The sequence below is a fragment of the Dryas octopetala genome, chromosome 3, assembly GCF_963921425.1.
Source record: "Dryas octopetala chromosome 3, drDryOcto1.1, whole genome shotgun sequence".
Taxonomy (NCBI): domain Eukaryota; kingdom Viridiplantae; phylum Streptophyta; class Magnoliopsida; order Rosales; family Rosaceae; genus Dryas; species Dryas octopetala.
In genome coordinates this window covers 26,962,550-26,984,051 of record NC_141368.1, presented here as the reverse complement: position 1 = coordinate 26,984,051, position 21,502 = coordinate 26,962,550, and the positions used below count along the sequence as shown (strand labels likewise).

The 21,502-nt window shown below is 32.7% G+C and overlaps 2 protein-coding genes and 1 pseudogene across 2 annotated transcripts; all 3 read left to right on the top strand.

Moving 5' to 3' along the window:
* The first annotated feature begins 329 nt into the window (after positions 1-329).
* LOC147292153 (temperature-induced lipocalin-1-like) lies at positions 330-1,342 on the top strand. Its single transcript, XM_086234713.1, has 2 exons — positions 330-740; positions 898-1,342. The coding sequence occupies exons 1-2, from the start codon at positions 369-371 to the stop codon at positions 1,081-1,083; spliced, it is 558 nt and encodes a 185-aa protein (XP_086090839.1). The 5' UTR covers positions 330-368; the 3' UTR covers positions 1,084-1,342.
* Positions 1,343-5,215: 3,873 nt separating this feature from the next.
* LOC147292152 (putative disease resistance protein RGA3) lies at positions 5,216-6,887 on the top strand (annotated as a pseudogene).
* Positions 6,888-11,081: 4,194 nt separating this feature from the next.
* FRD3 (MATE efflux family protein) lies at positions 11,082-19,025 on the top strand. The gene is made up of 13 exons (XM_086236139.1): positions 11,082-11,164; positions 11,254-11,375; positions 13,258-13,512; positions 13,953-14,113; positions 14,669-14,804; positions 15,483-15,579; positions 15,707-15,807; positions 16,592-16,755; positions 17,632-17,703; positions 17,957-18,073; positions 18,201-18,296; positions 18,396-18,517; positions 18,941-19,025. Exons 1-13 carry the CDS (start codon positions 11,082-11,084, stop codon positions 19,023-19,025), a joined length of 1,611 nt encoding a protein of 536 aa, XP_086092265.1.
* The last annotated feature ends 2,477 nt before the right edge of the window (positions 19,026-21,502 follow it).

The window sequence follows — 21,502 nt, the reverse complement described above, 5'->3', positions numbered from 1 at the left end:
ATATAGCTAAAATCTCATATTTTTTTGTTGAAGATATATATATGTGTGCAAACGAGCTGTGGACTGGGATTTGGACCGATCTTTGGGTAGGCCTAACCGAGTTGGGCTTCGGGCAGACCGTGGGCTTCAAAGGGATGACACAAGTCCAGCCCAAGGGAGTTTCGGGCCGGCCCAAAATTCGGGCCTAATCGGGCTTCAGGCCCCGGGGCTTTTTGGTGAGGCTTACTCTTAAGTTAAACCATTCATTTCACACCATACACGTGTAAGGCCTTGAGTGCTCCACGTCCCTCTTTTAAGTAACCTAATAACCCAAAGGAAGCGAGAAAGCCAAAGTCACCTCAGAACAGTGTCAAAGAAGAAAAGAAAGAATGGCAAAGAAAACGATGGAAGTGGTGAAGGGTCTGGACTTGCAGAGGTACATGGGGCGGTGGTACGAGATAGCCTCATTCCCATCAAGGTTTCAGCCCAAGAATGGAGAGAACACAAGGGCTACCTACACTCTCAGAGATGATGGGACTGTGAATGTGCTCAATGAAACTTGGACTGATGGGAAAAGAGGTTTCATAGAGGGCACTGCCTACAAGGCTGACCCTTCCAGTGATGAGGCCAAGCTCAAAGTCAAATTCTATGTTCCTCCATTCTTGCCCATCATCCCTGTTGTTGGTGATTATTGGGTTTTGTATATTGATGACGATTATCAGTATGCTTTGATTGGCCAGCCTAGCAGGAACTACCTTTGGGTATGTGTATATATGCCTTTCACTTCGTTGATTAATTTGTTAAAATTTATTAGTATCTTTTGTGTGTGTTTGAATTTTGATGATGATTTTTCTTTGCTTTTTTAATTTATACTTAATTGTGTATAACCTTTTCCCTTTTTGTGGGCAATTTGGTCAGATATTAAGCAGGCAGACTCATCTAGATGATGAAATTTACAACCAGCTAGTTCAAAGAGCCAAGGATGAGGATTATGATGTTAACAAGCTTCACAAGACACCACAGAGTGACTCTCCACCAGAAGGAGAAGAAGGCCCCAAGGACACCAAGGGAATCTGGTGGTTCAAATCCATCCTGGGAAAATAGTGAATTTCTGGCAACAATAATAGCATATTGGGGGTTTTCTTAGTATATATATTATATATATATATATATTTGCAATAAAAAACCTCTTTATGCAACATGTAGACTAGGACTAGGAGTACCCGTGTTAATTTATGTTTTAGTTAGTGTAGAGTCAAGAATGTTTGTGGATGCAAATTGTGAGGCCTATAGTTTAAAAGTGTGAAAGAAAGAAATGATCTTGAAAATTTCCATATGGTTCTATGTAATTTGTGTTTGTGTATGTGGATTTTGATTTTTGATTGTCTTTCTGAATATTAATTGTTAGTGGAAAGAATCCAAGGATGACCCTTGGATTCAGCTTTAGACTTCACTCTCGGTTAATTATTCTCTTTGAGGACAAAAGGAGAAACTGTGCTGTAGATTTCAGGGTGATTATGAAGTTCAATGGATGTGGGGTATATCTTGAACTTTCGTTTTTCCATTGTTATAAACATTTTAGGCCAACTTACAGTGAATGATGTGATGTCCCTCTCAACTACCAGTGATGTTACTCTGGTTGACATCATCTCTTCTCGCTGATGGTTTGGCTGTTTCTGGACAGGTAATTTAGTTTCTATTTTCTTTTTCTCTATTCAAAATAATAAAAAGGAAAAAAAATTGATGGAGTGTGACTTAAAAGTCACACATAGTGCCTGCTCTTTAAATTATAGTTAGTGTGTTTCCCAGATTTCACATTTTAAAGTTCCAAATCAGAAATATTTTCTATTACAACTATTTTAGAGTCTTAGACTATCTTTGTGTTATTTGTCCTCTATTGTCTAGGCTATTCTAGCATGTGCATTTGCTGAGAAATACTACATAAAGGCAACAGCTACTGCAACCTAGGTATTACAGGTAATAATTCGGTATGTACACATACCAGTAAAGGCTGCTTTTAATCATTCATGATTTACAAGAACCAAAAGATATATTTTTTTACTTTAATTGCATTCGAGTTCACATTCAAAAGAACCCTCAGAGGCCTTAATTTGTGAATGAATGAATTTGTTGTGCAGATGAGCTTTATCCTTAGAGTGGGGCATGCTCTTCTTGTTGGAATTGCTTTGTACTTTGGACCTGGAATCTTTTTCTAGAGATGGGTCAGCATTTTGAACCTTATAAAGACCTGCCTCCTGCTACATAAATATAGCTCGATTAATTTGTTTTCCATGTTCCATCAGTTTGTTTTCCATCTTTTGTATTTGATGGTGTGAACTTTGGTGCATCTACATACTCTGCATACTCCTTGACAAGTCTATTATTATAAGCCTATTACCCCACTATAGATGACACTAAATGTTTTGCAATTAACCAAAATTCTTTATTTCTTCAGGTTCTGGCCGGTGGCCATAGCAAGCATTGGTCCTTGTTTCATCTTTCTAATCCAATGGTTTTGTTGGAATCTGGATTGCTTTGACCATCTATATGGGGCTGCGTGCATTTTCTGGCGTTTGGAGGTAACTTTCTTTCTAAAACAAGGGTTATTCTACAATAGCAGGCAGTATTGATATTGAGAGTTTGTTTCTCTTATATTTTTGCCCATGTGTACCAAAAAAATTTAAGGAGATTTTTGTCCACACATTTCTCAAGACAAATTCTCAACAAAAAAAAAATTTAATATAACAGGTGTATATACTCATTGTGGCAATCTCTTTTATCACGTGTTAGCCCAAACACATTTCCGAAGACACACAAATTCTCAAAAAGGATTTCCACATCACTAGCATATTCACCCTATTATGTGCCTCTTCTCTTGTCACGTGATAAAAAAGAAATACACAATAAATGTATACACTCGGTACATGGGAGTTTTACTCGTATTCTTTGCACACTAGAACAACCACTGAAACAACAAGAATTCGTTTACTATATGCAAGGACTAAAATGCCCTGTATATTCATCTGTGTTTAACTCACAATACTTTTGCCCACACATAAGTCTAGAAGCGGGTGCATTCAGGGGCGAGTGGAGGCAGTTGCCCATGGGGTTGCCACTTGGACCAAAACCAAAACAAAAAAATTCCGTGATTTTTGGTATCGGTATTTTTCAGTTTTGGTAGGCTTCGGTTTTTCGGCATATTTTGAAAATTTTTGTTTTTATACTTTTGGTTAAATTTCATTTTTTTTTTTGGTGATTAGTTTTCACTAATTCTAATTATAATCAATAAAATTACAATTTATAATTTTTGATTGAAAAGAGTTATAATTTATCTTAATATGATGCAAAACCCATAATATTTGATGAATATATAATTTGGAAGTTTCATAAACACGTTTTTATAACCTTTACACTTTAAAATAAATTTATTTTATGATAGTACTAGAATATATCACAGAACAAACACAGTTAATTTAAATATATAGTGTAAAATTTGAATATACCAAATTACCAAATTGTTAATTGTAAAATTCCTATTATACTATATATTAATATAACTTAGTACTAATGATACAAATATATTAACATCATATGTTAAAATGCCTCAAAAAGAGACTGAGGCAAGGGTAATGAGGAATATTTGAGAGCTCGTTTCGCTTAATTTTTTTTTTTAAAGTTTCTTCAACTCGCCACCATGAAAAGATATTTATGGATCCCCCATTGCATAAGTCAAAAAATATTATAAATCCACCTTAATACAATACAGCCTGAATGGTAGAACAAGACCCGAAACAAATAGAAAAATAATATTGGAGCATTTTCACATATGGTCCAAATCACTTGAACTAAGGTGGCTGCTTTTATAGATTTGCAGGATGGGGACGGGAACAAGGCCTTGGAAGTTTCTTAGGAGTCGTTCACTACCACAGTACAATAGGACTTTCATTAGTCTAGTAATCAACACAGAAATATTTAAGAAGGGAATGACTAGCCCTAGATTTTAGTCTTGTGATTTAGCAAATGAAGAAACAGAAGCAAATATATGATTCCTACCTAGTCGTATGATTTTATATCTATACTATTATATAGAGCAAGAAGTTTCAAGTTTGGTGCAACTTTTGAAAATTTTAAAAATTACCGCAGAATTTGTAATTCGATTCCCTGCAAAGTAAAATGGTACAAACCATCAACAACATATAGTGCAACTAAGCAAAATAAACCACAGTTCCATGACGTGTCCCCAACATGTACAATCAGCTCCATTTGCATCGTGTTAAAAGTGCATTTCCAGGTTCCATATCAAAGGCTTAAGTGCTGGAAGTGCTAAACCCCAGAATATATATTGGAAATTGAAAACCTCCACTTTAATTGATGTAAAAGTAAAACAGTAGGTAATGATCAACATGACAAGACTGAAAGTTGTCCGCATACTTCTGCAACGCCACACTGGTTAAAAATCCAAAGAAATGGTGATGAGGACAATCAATAAATTTTCCGAACCTCATATTGTAAAGATATCATAATGAAAGATTTATTAGCGTTAAGCAGATAATCCTCCCGATTTAAGAAACTCAGAAATCTTCTAATTTCATCAGAAACAGTGCTAAACTGCTATAATTATATTAAGAAATTAACACATAGTTCTAAGAAATCCAATTGTTTTATGCTTTTCTTCTTATGGTAAGTGATGTAATGAAACTTAAGAGTAAGAAGGCTGTAGAAACAAACTTCGGCAATAAAAATAAATGGAGTTGTACGTAATATATTTTGGAGCAGTACAGAATATTCTAGCATGGGAATATTAAAAAAATACTTTTTTTCCTTCCATGCTTCTGGGCCTTAAATCTTCATATATCTTACTACATCTTTGTATATTTTTCTGCAGGGGAATTCAATTCCATGACTCATTCTTTAATTCAATTTCAATTTTATAAACTGTACAAAATTTTTATATACTTGAGATCAAATTAATATTGTAACTTATTGTATTATTATTGAGATGAACTATTTTCTGTATCTTTAATTCCTTGCTGGGGATGAATGCTCAAGAATCAAGACAATAAGGTTGCTTTTTCTTATTCAACAAAACAAAGAATTTTTATTGTTCCCTTCTGCTCTTAGTTTGCTTTCTGTCATTTCTTTTTATTTTCAGTTTTGTTCCATTTAAGAATTGTGGTCATGAACAAGCTAGAAGCCTAGAATCATATACTTTGTTTTATTATTAATTACTTCAAAGATGCCCAGTAAGGTCTTATAAATACTGCTAATGAGGATCCATCTTTAGAACACCTCCAAAATTAGCTTTTGAAACACTTCAGATCTCCACTTTAACTCACCTTTGCTTTTATCCTGATTGATCAAGGCAATGGCAGAAGGAGTTCTCTTAGCTTCAACATTGCTGAAGGAATCAATGGAAGGCTAAGCTCCCTTGCCTTCAAGAGATTGGATTGCTTTGGGGTGTCAAAGATGAACTCAAGAAGCTTCAGGACACAGTTGCTGAAATCCAAGCTGTTCTTCTTGATGCAGAGCAAAAACAGGCCAATAATGAAGTCAAACTCTGGCTCAAAAGCCTGGAAGATGTAGTTTATGATGCTGATGACCTTGCTGGATGAATTTTATACTGAAGCTCAGCGGAGAAAAACGGTGCCTGGAATTAATAAAATCTCAAAGATTAAAAACGGTGCCTGGAATTTTGCTTTTTGGCTAAAGATAGGTCATAAGATTAAAAAAATTAATGGGAGACTTAATGTGATTGCAAATCGTAGAACCAAGTTTCACTTAGAAGAGCGATTTGAAGAGACCATTTATAACTAGAGAGAGGGAAACTCATTCATTTGTCCCTATGGAAAATATTATTGGGAGGGAAGAAGATAAAAGGGCAATTATACAACTTTTGTTGGATCCTCTCTCAAAAGAAAATGAAAATGTAGCAATCATTTCCATAATTGGATTTGGAGGGTTAGGGAAAACTGCCCTTGCCCAACATGTATTTAATGATCAGGTAGTCCAAAGACATTTTCATTTGAAAATGTGGATATGTGTCTCTGATCCATTTGAGTTGAGTACTCTTGTTAAGAAAATCATTGAATCTGCATCTTTTGAAAAAGTTGAAAACCTTCATATGGATCTATTGCAAAATAAGCTTAGGGGAATTATAGATGGAAAAATATACCTCCTTGTGTTAGATGATGTGTGGAACGTTGATGATGAAAAATGGTTTGGCTTGAAAGTCTTGTTGATGGGTGGTGCAGAAGGCAGTAGAATATTCATAACTACTCGAAGTGAAAAAGTTGCAATTATATCAAACACAAATAAGTCATACACCTTAAGGGGTTTGGATGAAAAGCAGCCTTGGAATTTATTTAAGCAAATGGCTTTTGGAGATGAAAAAGAGCCAGAGAATTCAACAATTAAGACAATTGGGGAGAAGATTGCTAGAAAATGTGAAGGAGTTCCACTTGTTATAAGGACGATAGGACGAATGTTGCATTCTAAACTGCAAGAAACTGAATGGTTGGCTTTCAAGAATACCGAACTTTTGAAAAAAAAGCAAGAAGAAAACAATAAGATTATACGAACATTTAAACAAAGTTATGATGTTCTCCCATCACATTTAAAACATTGTTTTGCTTATTGTAGCTTGTTCCCACCTGATTATGAGTTTGATGTAAAGAGTTTAATTCAACTTTGGGTGGCACAAGGATTTTTCAAGTCTTCAAATCAATGTTTGGAAGATGTTGCTTATGAATTTGAAGGAATTACTTTAGCGATCTTTTTTCCAGGAAGAAACAAAAGATAAGTTTGGTATGATAAGCAAGTGTAAAATGCATGATATGATGAATAAACTGGCAATTTCAGTTTCAGGGATGGAATCCATTAAGTTTATGGATTTTAAAAACAAACATTAATTACGTAATGGCACAATTTGTAAATAGTAAGAAATTAATGGCATATTGTTATCCTACGTTGAAACAAGATTTTAAATATAGACTTTAGCTATTAAAAAAATTAATAGTATTAAATTCTTAAAAAAATAATTTAATGGACTAATATCTAAATGACCCTTAGTTTTATGGTCATCTTCTTGAGTCCTTTAATTCTGGAAAGCTAGAGTTAGTACTAAAATATAAAATATTTATTAATCTAAATCTTAACATAAAGAACCAGTATACTAAAACAACCCAAAATTTTTTTATTGATCCCATGCTCCATGCCGTCTACTATTCTTTACTAGGACGGTTCACGCAGACAAGGACAGAAGTATCATTTTCTCTCGTCAATCTTTGTGTGTGACCTTGTTTGAACAAAAAATGAGACTCAAGTTTTTTGTTTGTACTTGATATAGAAGATACCTGCCACATAATGCCTTTATATGGTACGGTGTGATCTGGGGCTTATAGAACCATCAACCAAGGGTGGTTCAAGCTAGCAATACCTAAGTTAGGTGACACTTAATTAAATTGTCCTTTCCTCTTCTGCATTGTGTTCAGCTAGTACAGAATTACTTATTTACTTGTCTAGTTTAATTTACTTATATTTTTTTTTTTTTCCTTGCCTGAATCACTCTTAATTAAGTGGCAAATTGAACCAAGTGTTTTCTAATTTCCAGAAAGATATTTCACCCTAATACGTGTTGCGTCTGTTAGGAATTTAGATATATATATATATATTGCATATTGTGCACCTTTTCAGAATCAAGGACGAAATATTCCCTTAAAAATGCTACTGATCCGCCTATGTCTCAGTATAGAGTCTCTCTCTCTCTCTCTCTCTCCTCTGCAATGATTATTGATTAGTCTACTAAACGACAGAAATTCTGAGCATAGAGTACCACTGTACAAGGCATGCTTTTATATATACCAGTTTGAGGAACTATATATTTTGCTGGAATTGTCAAAGCTGATTTTTTTTTTAAATGGAAAAAAGAAATATGTGGGTTTTAATGGAAGAAATTTTAATTTTTAGGGGATTTTCCTAATTGTCTATTTTTTTTTTCTTTGGTAAATGGTTCTTTTCCAAGCATACCATATATGTATTGCAACTTGATCTTCACGTAATAAGATATTTACTTACTATTTTGGTTTTATCATAATTGGATGTTTTATTGGTTCTCGATTTATCTAATTTTTTGTAAGGATAATCCTTATATAAAGACTTAGAAATTAGACGGCTTTGATCATCAAATTAAAATACGAAGTGAGTCACCATACCTCATGATGTTTAAGATGGGGTATACCTCAATGGAAGAGACCTCGATCTAACCAAATCGAATTGCATTGGACCCAACTCTTAATTAATTTAAGAGATAATTAGGTTTGGGTCATTTAACAAAACAGTTTTTAGATGGAGACCGGTGATATTTTAAAATTTCTAAGAAAATTCTTTTTATTCATAATAAAGTCCTTTAATTTATAAGAAATTTTTTTTTAATTCATATAAAGTCCTTTTAATTTATAAGAAAATCATTCTAATTCATAATAAAGTTCTCCCCTAATTTGAAGGGTATTTCCCCTCTTAAAGTGTAGAGTGGGCTTTGTAGAGGCTGAATGTTAGGTTTTAACTCCAAGATTTTGGGCGGAGCCCAAAATTCCGGAGTTAAAACCTAACATAAAGCCGTCAAAGAAGAAAAATAAAAGGAGTTGTTTAAAAACTCTAAATCACTACCGGCCTTAGTCTAAAAAAGACTCATAAAATAAACTGGACTCTAAGTCTCCCTTAATTTAATTTGAATCGTCCATTTTTTTGTCTCTATTTTAGCATCACCTTTACAAAAAATAAGCCAAATCAAAACTATTTACTCATCTAACTTTTGATCAAATAAATAGATGAATATAGTGTTTATGATAAACACTGAAATGATGAATATGCATGATAATCACATGGCCAAATGATTTTCGATCTAGTCAATTTTATGCAAGGATCGATAATTTATAAATTTATAAATTTATAAATTAGATGATTTAGATCGTTTGACCATATTAATTTATACAAGTTGGGGATTTCTCATGGTGCTCTCTCCATATAGTATTTCAACATCTGAATAGTATTTAAATATCATCTTTACAAAAAAATTAGACGAATCGGAAACCATTAAACTATTTAATTTTGATCAAATAAGTAGACGGACAAAATATCGATCTTTGATAAATACTTGAAATTAATGATGAACATTTAATCATACGGGTATGGTTTCCGAATTAGCTAATTTTTTGTAAGGATGATCATTTAATGGAAACTTAAAATGTAAACTATTTTGATCATCAAAATACAATATGAAATTAATCTTACAAGAGACCTATTAATTAAAATCATGAATTTAATTTGTAGGTACAAGCCGTAGTACTCATGCAGTGTTTCAAGTTAATATATTAATTTGCGAGCTCACCCATGCATGTAACACGACAAATTCAAACCAAGCGAGTTTCATGCAATTGAATTTCCAGGTGCCAAACTTAATTGCATGCTGCCTGAATAGAATAAATAAAGATGTTCACCAAAAAAATAATAATAATAATAATAAAGATGTTGACAACGTACTGAATTTGTAGTAGCTAGCTACCTAAGAGCGAGGCTCATGCCGCTTATGCATGTATTGACGTTAGCTAGAGATCTTCCCTTCATATATTGGTTATGAATTTGTAGTATATATAAGTCAAAGGCTGTGGTAGCTGTTCGATATCATTTTGGGAAAGCTGAAGTGAAAGGAAACAGTTGCCAGTTCCAAAATACTTGGAACTATTTGGTCGAGTGGAACGAGTGGGACTGCTTTTTGGGTGAGTAAGATTTCATATGCATACCAATTTGGTGGGTCTGAAATTCTGGCACTAACAATGAGATTAGATGTTTGGCCTCACATACTTGGCATAGTTATATTGAGCTTAATTAGATTGTGAGAAATATGCATTAATTAGCTTTTAAATAGAGTGGCATATAAAGCTCAATCAAACTGAGTATTGTTAGGGTTGTTACACATTATTGATCTATTCTCTAACAATTTATAATACGTTTGGGGTTTAGTGAGTACATTTTCATATATATATATATATATATATATATGCGTACATACTAATTACCAACTAACCAATTTAAAGCTCAGGCATTAACATTGGTATGAGATTGCTTGGTCACCCATACTCCTATAATATTATGAGAACTGCACTAATTTTTAAAGTAATACTAAAGACACCAACTATTATCTTAACTTTATAAATTATAACTGATGTGTCTGTTTTTTATTTATTTATTTTTTAGTTCACTTTAGACCTCATTCATTTGCAAACTAGCATCTTATTTGTCACATTATTTGAAGTTGAAATAATAGTTGGGGCCTCCATTTTTCTTGTAATTTTTATATATATATTGTTGGTCTACTCTCTAACAGTTTAACCCAATTTAGATTTCATTGGATTTTAAACGTCCAATGAAATCTAGGTATCCCAAATTCAGATTTTAATGGAATCCAAAGAAATCAAGGTGTCCCCAACTCAGATTTTAATGGATTCCAATGAAATCTATGTGTCCTCAAAAAGTCATGGATTTCATTACGTGAAGGATTTTAATGGATTTAGATGGATTTGGATGGATTTAAATGCATTTTTTACACATAACAAATTCTAGCCAATTCCCTTGAATTTTGATAGATTCTATGAATTTTAAAATCCTTTGAAATCTAAGGGAGGTGTCCCCAACTCAGATTTTAAAGGAGTTTAATGGATTTTAAAATCCATAGAATCTATCAAAATCCAAAGGAATTGGGTGGAATTCTTATGGAATTTGTTACGTGTAAAAAATGCATTCAAATCCATCCAAATCCATTAAAATCCTTCACTTAATGAAATCCATGACTTTTTGAGGGCATCTGAATTTCATTGGAATCCATTAAAATCTGAGTTGGGGACACCTAAAGTTCATTGGAATCCATTAAAATCCAAATTGGGGACACCTAGATTTCATTGGACTTTTAAAATCTAATGAAATCTAAGTTGGGGACACCCCCCTAAGTTGGAGACACCCTAAGTCTTTAGAATTTAGTTGTATAATATAGTACGTACTCACGATATCCGAAACAATATTCTGAACTTGCAGGTATCAACTTAAGCATAATGGCCCAGCCGAAAGATTTGCAGGAACCTGCAGTGTTCAAGAGGAAGATAATGCCTGTTGGTGTTTTCTTCAGGGATGCAAGGTAGAGTTTCATTTAAGGTTGCAAGTTGAAGTGTGCACTAATTGTTGCTTAATTGGTTTAATTATAATTATTAACATGATTAATTGCAGGCAAGTTTTCAAGTTTGATTTGCTTAGTAGGGAGATACTAGACATTGCAATCCCTGCTGCTCTGGCTGTAGCAGCTGATCCTATCGCTTCTCTAATTGATACAGCATTCATTGGTCATCTAGGTATATATTGATCATGCTTTTTTTAATTCATATTGGTTCTTTAATTGACTTTATAGGTTTCCCTTTTTAGGTTTTTTTTTTTTTTTTTTTGGGTTAATTGGATATCAACCCCTCAAATTCTTTTTGTAAAGCCTCTAACCCATTGACTTTTTAGTTCATAAATTAGGCCCAATGTCAAAAATTGTAGGATTCGAACACACCTAAAGCTATTTTATAAGGAAAATGCTAAGAGTCCCAACTTTTTTTCCCAACATTTGTTTCCTACCTTATTTGTCATTACTTTGCTGTACATGGTACTTCCTTTTCTTTTTGAGGTTTTATTTTTTTTTTTTTAATGTCCAATATATGAATGTTATGTAAGTTGAAAAAAAAAGTTGATCGAGATCCCTAACACTAGCTAGATTTTATTATAAAGTTTGCCATTGTCATTAATAAGAGTAAATTGAATTAAATTCATAAATTTTAGAGACTTAATTGATTGATTTTCATGATTGAATGCAATAAATTTATTCATAATTAATTCAAATCAACACACACAAAAATTATGTATATATGTACATAAAATCATTGTAGGTATATAAAATAATACAAAAAAAAAAAACCAATAGGTGCTTAAAATTAACACGAAAAAAAAGTAGGTGCACAAAATAAACACAAAAAACAGCACTAGGTGCACAAAATAAATGTGAAAAAAATCAGTATGTGCACAAAATAAACACGAAAAAAAGCTAGTAGATGCACAAAAACAGTAGCTCATATTATTGTTATTATATAAATTTGATATTAATTATGATAAGAGTATTAAAAAAATTAATATTTCAAAATTAAAAAAAATGTACAAAGTTGAGAAAGGCAACAATAATATCCTCTAATAAAAAAAAAAGAAATATTATTAACAATAATGCTACACTTACCACATTTTTATACCATAATTTCATATCATCTTACATGACATTCATACATTGGACACTAAAAATTAAAAAATAAAATCTAAAAAAGAAAAAGGAAATACCCTTCCAGTAAAGTAATGACACATCAGATGAGATACAAATGTGGGAAAAAAAATGTGGGACAATTAACATTATTGTATTATTAATTAATGGAGATAAATAGCATTAACTACTCCTAATATTATCTAAATAGGGTAATTAAGGAAACAACAAACTTTTAGTTTTAAATTAAGATGACTCATCCAATAATATAAGGAAAGTTGCTTATGTGGACATTAGTCAAATGGTTCAACCTCCCAAAAAAAATTATGGTGGGTTACACTTAAGAAAAACATATATTCTAGGTGGTTTATCCTAATTCACTATTTATTTATTTTTTTTCATAAATTGTGTCTGTAGGTTCTCCACATATTTTTTTTTTATGGTTGTTCTAGACAAGATATATATACGTAAGTACATGCATATAGCATTTGTAACATAATATTGCAATAAACCTTCGGTAGTGAAGCTATTGGGTTAATCTAAAGTTTTAGTAACGATGGTGGGTGGTGTAATGTGTTAGGATTAGTATGCCTTTTAATAGTAAGTCTATTATTAACTTTGTTTTCATGACCAATCAAATGAGCCTATGATGGGTCTACCATCCCAACTTTTTTTTCTCTCTCATGATAGAACTAATTTGATTAAGTACGAGGACAAAGTTAGTCCTCAAACAAATAAATATAATTGTACAAGACTTTGCACCTTGAGTACATTTGGTGAGATATTTCCTTAAAATAAAATCTCATACCAACATGAACTGATCTAAACTATCGACGGGTGCAACATGGAGCAGGAAATCATGCATGGACCTCGACATGTGTTTTTTTTTTTTTTTTAAGTGGGGCCGGGGGATTTAATATATTTTAAAAGATGGATTCTGTTTTGTATAGGTCCAACCCCACTTGCAGCGGCAGGAGTGGCTATTGCTTTGTACAACCAAGCTTCGAGGATCACCATACTCCCACTGGTCAGTATTACAACTTCTTATGTTGCTGAGGAAGACACTATTGCAAAAATGAAAATGAAATCAGAAAATGCAATTGAGAACATAGAGAGCAGCTCAGAGACGCTTGATGACATGGAAAAAGGGGCATTTCCACCACCAAATGGTAAGTTGGAAGCTCTTTCAGCTGAACCCCCCAAAGGTGATGGGACCTCATCACCCAACGGATCGGTCAATGGCGGTCAAGCAAAAAAATCCACACTGGAAAATATTAACCTTGAGGATGGGGAGCAAGCTGCAGCCAAAAATGGTAACCAAGATGGCTCTCTCTCTCTCTCTCTCTCTCTCTCTCTCTCTCTCTCTCTCTCTGTGTTTGACTTTGTTGGTTGAATAGACAACAGTTCTTTGCCGTTGTCAATTTGGAGGACCGTACGTAGACAATACTCACTTATATAATGGTGTTTTTCATATATGCCAAAAACTCAAAGATATGCATGATCGAATATCTTAAATAATAGACAAAATGACCCATTTAGTCCCTGTAGTTTGACACTCAGTTTACTTTTCATTCTTGTATTTTCAATATCGACAATCATCCCATTTAGACATTTATTAATATATTATTGGTGATTTCTTGATCAGATTCCAACAAAACTGATAAGGGTGCAAAAGTGAAGACAGCGAAGAGACATATTGCTTCAGCATCAACAGCGCTCATATTTGGTGTGATACTTGGCATCTTGCAAGCCGTATTTCTCTTTTTTGGAGCCAGATTTCTCCTGGGCATCATGGGTGTCAAACCTGTAAGTGATTTTAATATATAAACAAGTGAAGATCATGTACATATACAATTTGAAGATATATATGGAAATAAATGAAAATTAATAACAATTTAAACAAAATGTACGTCAACCATATGGCCGGTCGATCTCTTTGGAAAATCATGTTACCTTTGTATATTTATATTCTTGACCATTCCTTAATTAGTTAACATCTTAAACTTTTAGGATCATGCATGTGTTGCCTTATCGATCAGAGCTATATATTATTGACTACAATATTATATATTTGTATTTTTATGCATTTCAAAAGAGAGTGTTAACATATAAATTATATTATTTATTTATCTCAAATAACTTAAACTTTTGGTGTCTAGAAATCGTCTAAAAAAGCATGTGTATCATTCATTTACTTGTTTTTTTTTTTTTTTGGAACTTTACCTATTCATAAGTGGATCCAAATATACATAGTTATTAATTTTGGCTACTGATCTGTTCTTTCTCAATTAAGTTACATACAATTACTGTTATTGAATGAATGAGAGAAATATTAATCACATATTTCTTGTTGTGGAGCAGAACTCCCGTATGCTCCCACCAGCGATAGTGTACTTGAAAATAAGATCATTGGGTGCTCCTGCATTTCTTCTTGCATTGGCCATTCAAGGGATCTTCCGAGGACTGAAGGACACCAGAACTCCTCTTTATGTCATTCGTACGCATGCATCCTAATTTCCAATTACTTTGATTTAAATATTCATGCTCTTGCTTCACTAGCCTTGAATATTTTGCTTAAATAGTAGAAGTAACGCATAGGATACGGCTAATCGGCATAGTTTTATTTTATTTTTTATTTTTTGCTTACAATAGGGATCAAACCTAAAATCTCGATCTATATACCCTTAATTAATCTACCCCGGCCCAACCATGAGCTATGTCTAATGGGCAGGGTGATGCTAAATTTGGTTATATATATTGGAAGAGATTGAAGCGTTTATCGATCTTAATCATAATTTTTTCACACTTAAACTAATTCCAGGAACAAGATTATGCTATCTAAACATTTAAAAAAAGAAATTGCTATTGAAACTCCCAATTGCATTCCTGTTTACTATACTCAATATTTTATTATTTTAAATATATACCGGCGTGAAGGAAGAAAAACTGAGAGCGTAAATAGAATTGCCCTCAAAAAAAGGCTCTTTATGTATAGTTTATACTCCATAAAAGTGAAAAATTTGAAAAATAAAAGATATATATATGGGGGCATATCTTGAATATGCAAAATAAAGTATTCATATTAATTTAATTGTTTTTCCAATTGATATATATGATCAGGCGTTTTCTAACTCTAGTACTCATGCATTTGTTTGATAATTTGGCTTCAATGTAGTTGCGGGGTATTCTGTTAACATTGCCTTGGATCCACTACTCATCTTTGTCTTCCGTGGGGGCATCAGAGGTGCAGCCTTTTCACATGTTTTTGCTCAGTGAGTAGTACCACACACCCTTAATTTATCATGCATGCCTGTTTATTTACAACTTAATTATTTCTTCTATTGATCAAGTCTTCGAATACTAATTAAAATGTTCGATATATTATGATCATTTTATTAGGTACTTGATGGCGCTGGTCCTTTTCTTATTCTTAATGAGAAGAGTTCAACTCTTACCTCCAAGTCTTAAAGAATTGCAGATTGGTCGGTTTCTTAGGAATGGTATGTATAATCACGTCCATTCCTATATCCATCAGTTTATATATTCTAAACACGACATAAATATACAGCATAATTTACATATATGCATTATATATATAATTCTTACCAGATTCTCTACTATGTTATATATATTAGCAAATCATGAATCTGGACCTTCCATAATGTGTAGTTAGATTTGCATTCTCAAAACATAATATATATATATATATATATAGAGTAGTGCTCTAAAGCTAACTAGTTAGTAAGTTAATACGAAACTAACTATGGTTTTAGGCCCACTACATAACTAATCTCATAATCCGAACCGTCCATTTTTTAGGTCATATTTCAAAGATCATCATTATAAAAAATCAACAACATTAGAAATCATTTAGTCATCTAATTGTGATCAAATAAATAGACGATCATTGTTTTCGATAAAAGCATATAAATAATTGTTACCATAATCAAATAGCTAAATGACTTCCGATTTTGGAAATTTTTTATAGAGATAATCTTTGAAGTAGTGTCTAAAAAATGTATGGTTCGAATTTTGAAATTACATTGTGCAGTGAGCCCAATAGGGTGGTTAACTTTATATTAACTTGCTAACTAGTTAGTTTTAGAACATTTTTATATATTATATATATATATATATATATGTTAGATATTTATTAAGAGAACATTGGCCGAAAAGGATTTATGTTAAACCAAAGCTAGCTCATTCGATTTGGCCGAAAAGGATGTGGCTTTTGTTTCATGTTGTAATATATATTTTTACGGTTGGCTGGGCAAATGCATGCAGGTACTCTATTGATGTTTAGGGTGATTGCTGTGACATTCTGTGTGACCTTGGCAGCATCCCTGGCTGCCCGCCTTGGTACAACTCCAATGGCTGCATTTCAGGCTTGCTTACAAGTCTGGTTCACTTCGTCTCTTCTTTCTGATGGTCTCGCTGTTGGAGGACAGGTATTTAATTTATTTGTATAATTAGAAAATGTCAGTTTTGCCCCCTGGTACATTAGATAATTTTAATAGTTGACTCAAAAACTAATTAAAGTTATTATAGTAATTACACATTATACTTCGCTTTCTATCCGTATATACACTCTCTAGCTACATACCCACTTTATCTTTCCCCTATCATGCTTTCTCTCTCCTACTATATATATATATATATATATATAACTTTCATCACATTGATTTGATGCGTCTACTTTTAGTATTTAGTATTAGGGTTAATTACAATTTGCACCTTCTAAGTTTGGGTTATTTTTCACATTACAATTTATACCACGACCTTCAAAACTCTAAAATGTATACCCTAATGCTACATCTATCTTTCAACTTATGCTCTCCATTAATTTAACCATGCTTGACGTTCTTTGAACCCTTATTTTCTTATGTGGAAGCTATGCATGAACTAGACCATGTACGTCCACATTGATTTCTATTAATTAAGGCCATTTTCATAAAATCAAATATTCATTTGCTGCCCAAAATATCCACACATGACATAACACATGCCCCAATAGAAGCTAGAGTGGATGCCTTGTCACTTGCCACATAAGAAAGCGTGGGTCACATAGCTTTAACATAAGCAATGCTTCAAAAGAGAGGTCAAACATGATCAAACTAACAAGGGGAAAAAAAATTGAACAACGGATCGACCTAATATTAGGGTGTAAATTGTACAGTTTTGAAAGTTAGAATGCAAAGTATTTAAAAAATACCCAAAATTTAAAGGGTGCAAAGTGTAATTAACTTTTACTATTACAACTATTTTTAGTGTGATGTGAACTTCTTAATTCAACAATGTATTATTTTTCACTGCTCTTTCACCAGGCAATTCTAGCATGTGCATTTGCTGAGAAAGACTACAAGAAGGCACAGGTTACTGCAACCCGAGTATTACAGGTACTTAATTGATTTAATATATACAAATGCTATCAAACATAATTTATGGTTGAGAGTATATCTCACATTAAAAATGTTAAGTCTTATATTATTAATTTACAATATATAATGTTTTAAATTTATTTAATTATTATCAATTAGTTTTAAATTGGATACTATTAACTTCTATATTCATGAAACAAATAGCTTTGGCTTTCCCACTTACAAAATGATAAGAAAGGTTAGTTTGTGAAACAATTTGTTTGTTGTGCAGATGAGCTTTATTTTGGGTGTGGGGCTTGCTATCATAGTTGGAATGGGTTTGTACTTTGGAGCTGGAGCCTTTTCTAGCGATGTTGACGTTTTGCACCTTATAAGGATTGGCCTCCCTGTATGTATACATATAAATATATATCTCATCTAAAACCTCAAAATTATTATATATAATTATATATTTTTTTTTTATGAAGAATTAATTAATTAATCTTGAATTAATTTGTTTTCCACCCATTTATCAGTTTGTAGCAGCTACACAACCCATCAATTCTCTGTCTTTTGTGTTTGATGGTGTGAACTATGGAGCATCTGACTTTTCGTATTGTGCTTACTCCTTGGCAAGTCTACCATAAACCCTTTAAAATTACCTCAATATCTTTCAACATTGGCCATAATATTTATTGTTAATTATTCAAATGCTTAATTTGTTCCTTCAGATTCTGGTGGCCATAGCAAGCATTGCAACCTTGTTCGTTCTCGCTAAAGCCAACGGTTTTGTTGGAATCTGGACTGCTTTGACCATCTATATGGGGCTGCGCACACTTGCCGGTGCATTGAGGTAATTTTCATTCTAATAATTAAACATAGAGAGCAGATGCATGCCACCTGTTTTATCAATTAACCATAGTTAACTATGTGAGATAATATAATTAAACAATAAAAAATTAATATTTATATATCCTCCTAAAAAGTGGGTGTGGGCGGGTGAGGGAGGAGGAAGAAGAAGAAGAAAGGATGGTGGGTCTGTTGGGTATCTGCTGGAAGAAGAAGACGAAGGAGAGTTGTGATAATTTTTTTTTTTTTTTTAAATTCGTAGTTTGTAACATTCTAATCAATAATCCAGATTAATATATAGTTTGACAATATGACAAGACTATATGAGAATAAGTGAACATATCCCTAAGTTTGCTTAAAAAATAATAAAGGTGTTTTACATATTTGACATTGCATAAACTTAAATTGCTATTGCATGCATTTTCAGGATTGGGACTGGAACAGGACCGTGGAGCTTTCTTAGGGGCAGAAATACTCCTCCGAGCAGGAGTACTCCTTCCATTATCAATTAGTTTTGGAATAGATGTCTAGATTTCTTCAGTGTTTCACTCGCTGAAGGACTTCCATAACTCTGGCTATATGAGGAATATATATTTATATAAGGTGCAAGTCGATTGTGGCAAAGAGGCTTCGGCTCTCATGGTCACTTTCTTTGTTCTTGATTGTGTGTTGGATCTTGGGTAATCTTTGGCCCCATATATGTTCTCTAACTGGTTCGGAATCCGAGTTGTTTGGAGATTGGGCATTCGATTTGGGGTTATATATGTACATACATGTTATTTTTGAGACTGAGTTTAAGCTTCTCTATAGTTCTTTGTTTTGGGCCATGTGTTTCGGCCTTTCCTTGTATTGTGATTATGTTTTTGGTTCGGGGTTGGGGGCATCCCTATTTCCATTTCTACAACACTGCAAGTGTAAACCTAAATAAACTAAAAAAACAATCAGAATATCAACGTACTTCAACATGAATCTTTGTAATGGATCTGATGAGTGATGAGATGCATATTAGAGGATTTGTATTATGTATTTTGCTTACTATTTTTTATTGAAAAATAATCATCAAGGGCTTCCTACATTTCTCAATTGGTAAATCTTGGGAATCTAACTACCAATTATGCTGCGTACGTATTTCAAATGAAAGATTTTCATGAGAAAGGCTTGGAAATAGAAGAGATCAATCTTTAGATCAAAATCCAGATGATTGGAGATGAGAATCAATCCTTGGATGCAAAAAGTATTTTTCCACTGCCCCCACCTAGCAAACAAAAATTTTTATATTGATCTTGTTTGTTACCTCTGTTGGAATTTTAGTTGAAGTATTTCAAAATACATATTCAGATTAATGGGTGTTAATTAATAGTGGAGCCGTTTCCTTCGTACATTTATTAGTAATTCAAATCTGAAAGTCAATTTGAATTAAGGGCCAGTTTGGTATTGCTATGAGAACAAACAGATGTGAAGTAAAACAGCTGTAAAGTAAAGTCAGCTGTAAAGTAAAGCAGTTGAGTGTTTGGTAAACTATGTTTTCAAAAGTGTTGTGAGTGCAAAAAACAGTATTAAAGTGTTTGGTAAATGTTAATATAAAAATGCTGTGACTGTGTATAATTACTAAAATGGACATGATGCTGAAAGTGCATTTCACTTATTTGTTTGGTAAAAATAATATGTTTTTTTACTTGTTTTTGAAATTTTTTACTACAAATTTTTATTAGCATTAATTTTTCTAAGAACAACATTATTAAATAAGTATGCCTATTATTTTTTTAGGTATATTATAATTTTAATCCTATAAATAAAATATCATAATTAATTATCACAATATAAAATATAACTAACAATGGACATATTTTTTAATTTAAAATAAACAAATAAAAATTATAGAAATCAATGAGGGTATTATGAGTAAAATAAAATATTCATTGTTGCTGTGAGTCACTGCAGCTTTCAAAAGCACCTAGAAACATGCTTTCTGTTTTTATTGTGGGGAGTTGAGAATTGTGGGGAAAAGCTGTTTTTTATTTTTTTACCAAACACCAAAACTGCTGTAGGTGATTGAGAATTGTCATCCACAGTAGCATTTGGGTCCTCCACCACAATCCCAAACGGAGCCTAAGTAAAAGCATTTGATTTGCTTTTACTCCAAACGGCTAGTTGGCTTGGCAGTTTTGTTTGCCCATTGAATTACAATCTTTTAATGCCTAACGTCTAAATGATCATCTATATAAATGAAAATCCAATAATGTATGGGTGCTGGCAGAGCCGTCCCTGAGCAAGGGCTGGAGGGCCGTCTGCCCAGGGCCCACTTTCAAGGGGGGCCCAATTTTTATATATTTATATATATTATAATATTAAAAAAAATTTTAAGTTATGGTATGCAGAGGCCTAATAACTAAGGTATTCAAAGCTTATCTCTAAAAGGTCCAAGTTTGTAAGAGGCCCAAATCAAATTTATAATAATTAAAGTAATAATTAAATTTAGTTTTTAGACTTTTATTTCTTTATTGAAAAGCTTAAATGTTAAAAGATTTTTTATATTAAATGGTTTGGGCCTCTGAATAATAAAGAAATAAAAGTCTAAAAATTGAATTTAATTTGGGCCTAAAAATGCCCACGTCAGCATTTTTAACAAAATTGTTGATGGAACAAGGTAAAATAGAATACGAATGTAAGTTACAAGTGGTAATTTGAGACAAAAAATCTTCCAAGTGATAATATGAGAATGAGTTACAATTTTGAGTGGTAAATCGATAATTAAGCTTTTTTTTTTTTCTCTCTCTCTCTCTCTCTTAGAGACTCTATCAACTCTCAATCACTTAATTTCTCTTCCTCAGTTGAAGTTCCTCTATAATCCATTCGATCAGATTTTCGATTCTCAAGGTTTCAGCTCGGTGCTCTTCTTTGATTAACTATTAGTTTCTTTTAATCCCTTCTTTAGTCCCCATATCCTCTCCATTGTCTCCAAAGAAATTAGGGTTTTCTTCAAAGTTTA

Excerpts from the sequence above, each read along its gene's own strand:
- LOC147292153 (XM_086234713.1), top strand. The coding sequence starts at position 369 with ATGGCAAAGAAAACGATGGAAGTGGTGAAGGGTCTGGACTTGCAGAGG. Across the intron at positions 741-897 it reads CTAGCAGGAACTACCTTTGG|ATATTAAGCAGGCAGACTCA; the intron begins GTATGTGTATAT and ends CAATTTGGTCAG.
- FRD3 (XM_086236139.1), top strand. The coding sequence starts at position 11,082 with ATGGCCCAGCCGAAAGATTTGCAGGAACCTGCAGTGTTCAAGAGGAAG. Across the intron at positions 15,808-16,591 it reads TGGTCGGTTTCTTAGGAATG|GTACTCTATTGATGTTTAGG; the intron begins GTATGTATAATC and ends AAATGCATGCAG. Across the intron at positions 17,704-17,956 it reads CTGCAACCCGAGTATTACAG|ATGAGCTTTATTTTGGGTGT; the intron begins GTACTTAATTGA and ends TTTGTTGTGCAG.